General features: G+C 31.7%; 1 protein-coding gene across 1 annotated transcript in view; it reads right to left on the bottom strand.

Moving 5' to 3' along the window:
* The window catches only part of LOC137929778 (ATP-binding cassette subfamily C member 4-like), a 43,632-nt gene extending 32,363 nt beyond the window's left edge, over window positions 1-11,269 (bottom strand). The window contains exon 1 of the mRNA XM_068772884.1: window positions 10,787-11,269. Coding sequence (XP_068628985.1) covers window positions 10,787-10,860 — 74 coding nt within the window. The 5' untranslated portion in view covers window positions 10,861-11,269. The remainder of the gene's footprint in view (window positions 1-10,786) is intronic.

Here is an 11,269-nt window from a genome sequence, read left to right on the forward strand (position 1 = left end):
TATTTGTATCTCTAAACGAATAAAAGAAATTTATAGTTACATCTCCGTCGGTTGCAACACATTTTATGCGTATATTATATGTTCATACTGCATAACATAATAAAGTCATAACTATTAACGATCGTGTCAGGCTAGTTACTGTCAGATTATCGTATTTATGTAATTATCATTAACCTCATATATATAAATATCAGGTTAATCGATCTATAGACAATAAAAATTAGATCTATCGTTGGGCACTGATTTTATTATACTGAATAAACTAAGCTAGAGTGCTATTTTTAGACAGAATGAAATGTTTCGACATCATCATTTCAGCTGTATGACGTGCACTGCTGAACACAGGCCTTCTTAAAAGATTTTGAATAAGACTAGTTAGACATGGCCTGCATCCACCGTCTTTCTTAACAATGTCGTCTATTCACCTTATAAGTGAACGTTCTACCCTGCGCTTGCCTGTCTGTCGTCTGCCCTCCAGAACCTTAAGACTAGCGGCCATCTGCTTTGCACGCTAAGTGGTCTACCTACTGCCACAATGCATACAACGCAATGTGGCAGTTATAATTCTAAGTACAATTTAATTGCTAATTAGCAATAGTTTTCACACACGTATATTGTACTTTGGCGTTTCACTGGAATAAGCTAAATCAAGAGTAGTTGCAGCCCAGCGGTAGAGGCCTGAGACTTGAGATCCTAGGTCGCGAGTGGAATTCCCGGAACGTAATCTTACTCATATTTGACCGAACTCCCCTGTTGCGAACGGGTCAGATCTGCCCGAAATAAATTAGGCTACATTACATCGAATCGCCTTAAAAATACAGTTTGCTCTAGATGTGCTACAGACCACAGGATCATAAACAATAATAATTCATTAAAAAAAATGACAGGCGCCATGTTCCGGCACACGAAGGATTAATTATATTATAACCTAAATTTATTTACAATAACAAAGCTCGAACCCTCTTGCAGGAATATCGGCTTGAATGAAACGTTTTTCCGAATTTCGAAGCCGCCAAGTATGACTGAGAACGGCACCCGAGAGAGAATTGTTTAGGTAATCTCCAAACAATCGGATTACTAAGAGACGTATTGCGTATAATAAAGTTAACAAATTAAAATTCTTTTAACAAGCTTAGTGCTGATTTCATTAATAAAATATTTGCTTAATAATAAATTATCGCAAGTTTGCAGACTTTATTCTACACAAAGAAACTAAAGCAAATTTGTTGTATAGACATACGGTACATCATACGGTATCTTTGAACGCGGTTATTGTTGGTAAAAAAGCTTAGTTTATCTAAATATTTGTCATAATTTTTCTTTGCCGTAGAATAACGATACATCTACATCCCCATTCTTGACTACGCTGACGCGTGCTACCTGGATGCCACTGAGGAGCTTCTAAACAAACTAGAGCGTCTCCAAAATGTATGTATTAGATTTATTTTCGGTTTACGTAAGTACGATCATATTTCCCAGTTCCGATCGCAACTCAAGTGGCTTCCAATTCGTCACCGCGGGAACGCTCATGTTCTTTCTACTCTCTATAACATCCTATACAATCCCTCTGCTCCTTCTTATCTCCGTAACCTCTTCCACTTCTCCCGGGCCCAGGACAAACCTTGTCGTTCGAACGTAAGGACGTCACTGGCCATCCCCACCCATCACTCTGATTTCTTTTCCTATTCCTTCACTGTCCATGCCGCAAGATTATGGAACGCTCTCCCCTACGAAGTACGTGATTGTCCATCATTACCTGTATTTAAAAAGCGAGTCAAAGAGCACTATTTATCGCTAGTTGTCTAGTATATATAATATTTTTAGTTATATATGTTATATATGTATTTATGCTTATATTATGTATATATATTATTTATTATGCTTATTTATGTAAGTATATAATATGTAAGTATACATTTATGTTCATGTTAAGTATGTAATTATGGTCAAAAGTCGTATCTATTGTAAATATTTCAATTTAATTATTGTGCACGTTGTGTCTGCCTTACTTTTTATGAATCTCCTTCCGTAGGCCTACTGGAAGAAATTTCTGGTTAGAAATAAGTAGTGCCTGTTGTGTCAGTTATATTTGTATTGTTACTTTAGTGTTTTTATTGTGTACAATAAACTGTTAAATAAAAAATAAAAATAAATCTATCTATATTATTTTTAAATTGAAAAACTTTAGACGTAATTAAAACATACCATTAATGTATAAGTTATACACATGAGACGCATGTTTTAAGGTATATTCTATATTTTATTATTATTAAGTTATATTATTGTTATTGTTTATTGATATTTTATCAGATTCTAATTATTTAATTTTAACTTTACATGCTTTTTAACTAATCTGAAAAAAATAACAATATACCAGTAATTTTATAGCAGTAGTGACATCGATACGAGATTACAACGTCGAGGATCATTTCAGTCGTTGAACCCAAAATGACATTTTTAAAAATACTTCTGCACACGTTGACGTCATTATGAACAAAAAGATAGCAGTTATATTACTTACACTTTATAATACAACTGGTATATATATATAGTGTATACATAAGTACACATTTTGAAAGTAATTATTTTGTAACTTAATCAAATGATTTCACTTCCGTTGATACTATAATAACATTTTTAACATGATACTTGTGGAGTTAAACTTTTATCATTTATGTTATTGTAGACTAAACGTTAATTGGTATAATAACATCATAAAATATAATTATTTGTATTTAGGAAGACAACTATTTATGCCACGTGTTTCGCGGATAACCTCAAAAAAGAGCACCACTTTATGAAACATTGTTGGTTAAATCTTTGTTTTTTACGCATACAAAATATAACTTATAATAAATTGATACCAATAAATGAGAGTGACAAAATTTTGTTTCAATATTTTCGATACTAGATATTCCTGCGATGGTAAATTTACAGTGCTATCAATGTCACTAACTATTTCCCACATAAATATTGCTACACTAGGTTGTTTGTTCAACAGTCTTAATTAAAGCAATTGAAATAGATGAAGTTCTTAATATCAATTGTCAAGATGCTTCAATGGAAACAAATAAGTGCTATATAACTATTATAAAGTATATTTATTTTTGTTTAAAACGAGCATAAAATGATTTGCTTATGATTCACATAATTATTCATGAGAAATCAATATTCTATTCTTCATTTCATAGTCAAAGCGTCAAATTAACCTTTACATAATAGGAAATAATGTAGAAATGTATTACCAAACGCAAATTTTAAATGTAATGTTAGGTTATAATTTAAAACCTCAATTTTTCAAAGGTTGTGACATTTTTTAAACCTAGAATCACTATTTTTAATAAAATACGTTACAATTTTTAGCGCTAACTTTATTTACTGCCATTTGGTGACTCATTTTAAGGTTTTTTCTCTGCAGACTCATAAGTAAGCATCTATGGCAATAACATATACCTATATTATATTTACGCAATTGCCTATGATGAAGTAGGCATTCAAAATTATTTAATCTACTATTGTGATATAATAATAATCTAATAATCTCATACATTTTTATCCATTGAATGGAACTCTAACTAGATCATTCCAAAAATTGAAGACCACAGTAGTTTATTATTAAAACTGTTTCAAAGAAAAATATACATCGCCAGTGGAAGGTACGCTTCTAACGTAAACTTATACACGAGTTGCCTCTATTACATTGATGTCGGTGGCCAGAAATAACATCGGATCTTTTAATACTTCTCACGAAGCACTTTAATAAAAAATAAAATTAAAACGAGAAAAATAGAAACAGATCAACAGTTAACTGTGAACTATTCTGATAAGAAATTACACGCATGTTGCGCGTGATGTTTTGTTACATATAATAAACACGCGATGACTAGCAGTCATCAACTATTAACACGAGTCAATGAAACAGAATGTACTCAACTAGTGTAGAATGCGGGCTTGGCTCTTATTCAAATCTTATATAAGCACATATTATCAACCCAACTTAAGTATATTTGAAAAGACTATGGATAATTTTTTTATTAGCTGTAAAACAACTGCCAACAAATGTTAGTGACGTTTGGTTTCCTAAATTAAATCTGATGCACTTGCACATGACCAAACACATTACTTTTAAGAACATATATATATATATATATATATATAGATATGTAAATATTTATAAGTAATTTTGAATATATACCATAGTCGGAAAAAATATATGATTATAAGTATCGCATCGGCAAGATATATTGTTTTGTAACGTAAACAAAATCAGGGCTCAACCGTGACATTAACACTAACATTTTAAAGTACTGGAAAAGGACTTGTGTTAATGATTTTGAAACTATATATACATTTTGTCCTTGATTTTTGTAACCGGTCGTCGATCGGGTTATAGCCTGACCATGCATGAATTTCGTAAACCAGACTTTAAACAGTCGTACGGGTACGACTGTATGAATTATTAACCAGGTATAACATTTCTTTTTGTATAGCAAATTTATTTAATACAGACTGCTTTAAATTAAAAGATTTTTTTACGAAATTCTTTAATAAACTTAGCATTTCTTGCTATTTTATCTTTTTTAATATAGATAGCCGGCAAAAACTAGTGAAAATCCTTTTTACTAACGAAATATTTCATGTATGTACATATGACATTTAAAGCTTATTTTGCATAACTACGCTATTATTTACGGAAGGTTTTTGTTGCTTTACTGACATTTACAACGGGCTTGAGCGCGCAGAGCACAGGAGCTGAGCCCAGACCTCATTTTATACAAGCAAGGCTCCAGGCTTCCCACGGTAGCTCCAGTTCGACCGTAATTTATTACTTTCATAACCGGGTTGGTAGATCGCGAAGCTCTTAGTTCTATTGAGCCGATGCTCTATGGTGTCTTATCGTAAGAGCTCCCAAGTGGGACCTCAGCTTGGGCTGTCATTGAGTTCACGTATAGCATTCTGATTAAAGAGCGCCCCTGAGTGTCGGACCTAGGCTTGGTCAGTTGCTATTGCCTGCCTACCATTACTACCACTTCGAAAAACGATACCGTCGGAGGAAGTGGAAACTACAATAACGCTTCTATCTAGGATGGTCGGTTTTCACCTCTTATACTTCCATAACTGTCATCACTGACGACATCGATCGTTAAAAAATATATTTTGTTGTTTTTGTTTGTCATGGCAGAGTCAAAACCATGACTATATCGGGGACATTTTACCAGTTCTTCAAATTAGGCTACAGATTAGGTCCACCTGGGAGTCTTCATCACAAATAAACCACGATGCTTCCGTATTTTTTACGACCTGGAAGTCTGTGAATGACACCCGGTTTAGCATGCGTGAATAACTGTGTAAGTATGGATCAGCTTACTGTTTTACAATTTATGACTTTAATTTGACAGTGACATTTTATTCTCGTTGTTTAGTAATGGATAGAAGCGCCTATGGGCGAAGGCTGCCTTATTTTCAAGACTAATGACGTGCACACGAAAATTGAGACTGTCATCCGGTTGATACCTAGATACATATATATAAAACTTGTTTAACCTATGGATTCGGACTGTTCATATACGTAATGAAACTGGGGAAGCCGAGATTAAGCTTGAAGAAGAGCATTTATGACCTTTTAGACGGGTTCATCTCTATCCTTCATATCAGAAACCAGAATATAGTTATTCGGCTGTTTATATATATTTTATTTGATGTTCTTTCTTGATTTATTTCTTTATAAGTGTTCTGATTAATAATTAACAGTCGTGAATTTTTATTTTGAGGTTTTTTATTTTTCTATTTTAATGTAAGCACATTAAATATTTCATGAAGTATTATTCTGAGCTTTTTCGTAAAGCCTTCCACATATAGCGAGGAACGACATGTGCGTACATTCCCATGAAGTAAAACAAAATTTATGACGGTACACATTACAAATTGACAAATATTGCAATTAAAGTGCATATATCAAACATGTTTTAACCAACTAATATCACTTAAGCTTTTTTGTAGTATTTTAATGTTCTACTACGGCTGAACCTAGATTTAAATGGATGTTGACAAGATTTTTCTCCTTGAGTAATGTAAAATATTATATAAATAACATTGCAAGTTTAATTCCATTTTTAATTTTGCGTTCATTCAATATTTTTTTCTGAATACGTATTTAACTATGTGTGTAAAGTAAGCAACTATTTTCTTTAAAAATGTTTTCGCAAAACCGTTCCGTGAACGTGAAATCCGTGAAAAACGTTTCCGTGTTTTTTATTAAGACCATCGATTCTACGAGATTAAGTTTGATTACATCATTTTGTGCGTGGCCTCGTCGTTGGCACCGTTTCACCATTCCCCATGAATATTGTCGCCAACCAAGACATAAGTGTGCCAGTCAAAGATCTCTTCGCGTATTTTAATTAATATATTGCATCGAAATTAATGATTTTGATAATATCGTCAAAAATTTGCATTATAACATAATCTCACCAAATCGATACTTTAAATAAAACAAATGGAAAACATTTAATTGGAAAATTAAAAATTGTAACGTTTATTATATTTTTCGGAAGGACCTTAATAGAAATCTTTTACTACAATCTATAAAAGTTGTTTGACCTTAAAGCGTAATAATTATCTACTTCAAAAGTAAACAATAATTGATAAGTGAAGACCTATAAAGATAACATGATTTACACGCACAAGATTAGTTCAGTCATATGCCTAATGAGAAACGTGGATCTGGGATTTTATCTCAAATCAAATGCATCTTCATCATTTCAGCCGTCGAACGTCCACAGCTGGACACAGGTCTCACTATTACGTAGGTTAATATGGATTTTTTGTAGTATACGAAAAATTAAATATATAGCATCGATTAATTTACAATCAATACTTTGACTTTTATTTAAATATGCGTTTTAACATGGAAATTGATTTATCATATATCAAGGTATTTAAATTCTTCGGCAGAATTGCATAATAATACGCATACGTAATAATAAATAGTATTTGATGTATCCGCAGAACATCGAAAAAACGTATTTTGCATACTTGAGCATAAAATATTACTATTTCGATTAGCTGACGACTTAAGTTTTTAAAACAAAAGTAGTGTCTTTCTATACCATACACGAGTATTTTGATGCATTTGCTTGCTTCGTTACTAACGCAAACTAATGCATTATCTTGCGGTCAGCAAAACAACAATGCGAGATAATTCGTCATGGTCTAAAGTCTATTTAGTGTTTAGGTCCAATAAAAATAATGTCATTAAAAGCATTCTAAATTCCTAAGGATAATAGAAACATTTTTTTATTTATTATGTATCATAGGTAAAATATACTAAAATTCTTATTTTGTGGCTGCAATACATAGGTTTTCTTACATCGATATATATGCAAAATATAGATGATGTATAGAAACAAGATTATATTTTACACATTTTCGAAAAACCTTTATTATGCTTATATAGCATCTACCAGTCATGTACTATTTATTTCAATTTAGCTTTTATTTTGTGTAATATTTATCTATTGACTCGATTTGACAAAACCATGGATTTAAATTTAAAAAAAAACGGCTACAATTAATACACAATATGTGATAGTAGTAATTTTCAGAAGATGGGAAATAGGTATCGGATATTCAAAAGCACCTAAAGTAATTTTGTAGGCCAAAAATGATTGAGGCGACTTCAACTAGTTACTTATAAAATAATTACCGAAAGGAACTTTTTAGGAGTCTACCTACGCAAACACACAAGCAGGTATAGTTATGCGCTTCACTCGCGTATTAGCCCTGCCGTCATTTTCACAATACAAAATTCTATTTCATAACAAAACTTTCCGAACTGGCAATAATGTCAGCCAGACGATAGCAAGTTACCAAGTCGGGAGAGTACAATGCTACGCAGTAAACCGGTCGTGGCGGAGGGCCGCTCTTAGCCTCTGCCATATGGATGTCATATTCACCTTCAAGTCGTCATGTCTGGGTCATATTGAAATAAAACCGACCAAGTTGGGTTCCGGCCCTTTGGACCGCCTTCAGTTGTAATACTAAACGGGTATACTCTATGGAACGCCCGCCTTGGCCATCTAAGTGCTCGACGGCAATCCCAATCCGGTATAATAGTAGAATTCAGCATAGCCGGGACTCCCAAACTTTGCTACCCATAAGAAAAGTTTTCTTTGATATTTTGATTTAGGCTAAACGCCATTTGCACCTTGCCCCCTGGAAACTGCAAATGTCACCTGCGCACTACGTTAGTCCAGTCCAAAAAAAATTTAATAAGCCAACTATTCAACTTTACAAAAATACGCATCCGAATATCCAATCTCTGATTGATTTCTTTGATTACAAGCAAAAAATTTTCGTCATTTTCATAAGCTAGCGCTTAAGCACAATAGCTTATGGATTAAGTTGTAATACTTCAAATTACATATTATTTATTACTATATACCAAGTCAACTAATCTCGAACATACATAACTTTAACAGTACAAATGATAACAGCGTTTAGCGATAACCTAGAGAATTTATAGCGAATTACACAATGGAATCGAGATTTAAGCACGCTGTTGTTTATAAAATAAGTAATACAGCATTTCTCGCATTGCTAATCGCTGAAAGAATAAAGCCATACTAATTATAATCATTATGTTTTCTACGTTCTAAATAAAAATTGAAAAAAAATTACAATAAAAAATCCTTGGTAATGGATATATGTATTAAGTTATGAACACATTTTTATTTAAAAAGTATCACCCAAAAATTTTAACGTCGTAATCTGAAAAAAATAGAATTTGGCGAAATATTGTCTATCGACAATCAAACCTATGGCCTACGGTCATACGAATAAGTTGTATGTTCATTATCTTCATTTAATATACACAAGCTGTCCTGATAGGATTTGTACTGTCAAAAGTGATTAATCTGTTGCAATCCAATAGAAAAACTGAATGAATAAAACCAATTCCAAAATGATTCATTTATTGCTTTAATAGTATACAACTATTTCTTACAAAAATTACTTTTCTATTTTGTTACTTAATATATTAATGTGATTATAATTTCGTTGTAGCGGTTTCATCCTAACACGCCTTTTTGGTTTAATTTCAATTAAACAGGCTTTATTTACTCGCACATTCGCTTTTTCCTTCCACGAGCCTTAATGTCAATACGAAAAAATCAGCCAAATCCGCCGTTTAGGAGTTTTTCGCTCTACACCACATTAGGCGATATTTTTTATAGATAATGAAATACTATTATTTGAAAGAGCGACTTTTATATTTATTTTACTGTCTTGAAACTATAGACAGAAAATTTCATCTTCATCAGCTTTGTGTTTTTAAAAACGCTTCGAATAACCTGAGCAAAGAGCGCTATGGATTTGGAGGCGGCGGTGACACTAGTTCCACACGTTTATTAGAAAAGGTAGTAAATAGTTGCATGTTAAGTTTTAGGTACATTTTCAATAATATTACAAAACGATATCTATTGGAATAAACATTTACACTTTTACATTGCTTAGTTTATTGGACAAGTTCAAAACTTTCCATGCATTACCAGTCTCTTTATTTTATATTATGTAATGGTAGTAATACCCATATAAAGCTTTCTTAAGTTTAAATTAGGTGAATCTTTGACACAGACGTAATTATTAGAAGACGATGTGTTTCAATGACTCATTTAAAAAAAAAAAAAAAAAAACAAGAAGCATAATTTATACATAAAGACATCCTATGGTACTTGTATAATATTAATACATAGCTTCAACGCACATCACGATCTCTCGATAATGACTATTGTACTGATTTCATTAAGCGTTGTAATAATAATAAAATAATTTTGTTCAATCACGCTTACTATCATTCAGGAAATAAATTTTATCTAATTCTAATTAAAACAATATTATCAATAATGAATAATTTATTTTCCAATGAGTAAATTTTATAAATCTACTCGTTAGTTTACTTGTTATGACATTACAGGTATGAATTTAATTACTTAATATTTTACACTCGTTTTGTATAAGCACTAATTATTTAAATCTTTTTATCATCTCGTGTAACTAAGGTATTTATTGACACTAGTGATCACATTAAACGAAGAAAGGTTAATTAGCGATCGGTAACATGTATGGATGATGTTAAGCCTATCCATACATGAAAAAATGCAATAAGGAAATCTTAAGTAAGCTCAAGTCGATAAAACCGTAAATTGAAATAGTGATGGTGACAACCTTAGATGGAATCTGTTGACGCAAATATTAAAACAGTTCTTGCAACGTATCATTGCAAGAAAAAATAAAATATACTATTAATGAAATAAAACTTAAAAGTCACAAACCCAATTTGCTTTGCCTCGCAAAATATAATCATAAACAGGTAACAACTTCTGTTAAAACAAATTACCGGTTATAACGCTAACGGAAGAAGTAAATACAGTAACTATACAACAAATAATATATAATAGGAAGCGAAGGTTGGTAAACGTCGTCAATAATTTACTATATCACCAAGACCAAATTTCTAGTACTGTTATCTAAATTTCTTAAATTTAACGAACATGTAAATCATTTATACTTCTTGGAGTTACAGTCTTGGAGATACGATAGATGTATGTTCTACCCAATACATGTTATCCTCAATAACCAATTACATCGATTATATAGACAGGTATATAGGCGAAATTATTCTATTGTATTTTAAAAGTTTTCACATATATTTCAAAGGTTTATAGCTTATAACTAAAAATGAAAATAACTAATTTTTTTTAAATAGAATTTTTTAAATATTACTTACAGTAAGAAAACTTTCGATAGAATATTGGCTTTATCGTGAGGATTCTTGTCTTTGAGAATGACTTTTGAATCCATCGCAACTGCTCATATGTTGGTACCACTAAATAAAATTAAATAATTACAAAGTTTACTAATTTAACACATTAAAAGTTTATAACTAGTTAACTCGGGTATTAATTACTACGTTTATAAACTTTATTGCAAAAATTGCACAACAATCTGGCAACTCGGTCTTAACCAGACGCCTCGCGAAATTGTATCCCGTGAATTTTTAGTTTTTACACAACGGTATTGCACGTTTGTTATAGTTTACATAAATATTGATTTCATTTTGACTGCTTTTATTCACGAAATTGCAAAAATATTTTTTTAGTTACAGATTCTTGATAATTGTAAATTTAATCACAGATTTTACGACACAATATTTTATAAAACATGCGCATATTCGTGCACATGCGTCAGAAGCCGATAACGTACTGGCAAA

Source organism: Battus philenor, unplaced genomic scaffold (genome assembly GCF_028537555.1).
Source record: "Battus philenor isolate CCGP_79_NKW_IND1 unplaced genomic scaffold, ilBatPhil1.0.hap1 SCAF_5, whole genome shotgun sequence".
In the NCBI taxonomy this organism is placed as follows: domain Eukaryota; kingdom Metazoa; phylum Arthropoda; class Insecta; order Lepidoptera; family Papilionidae; genus Battus; species Battus philenor.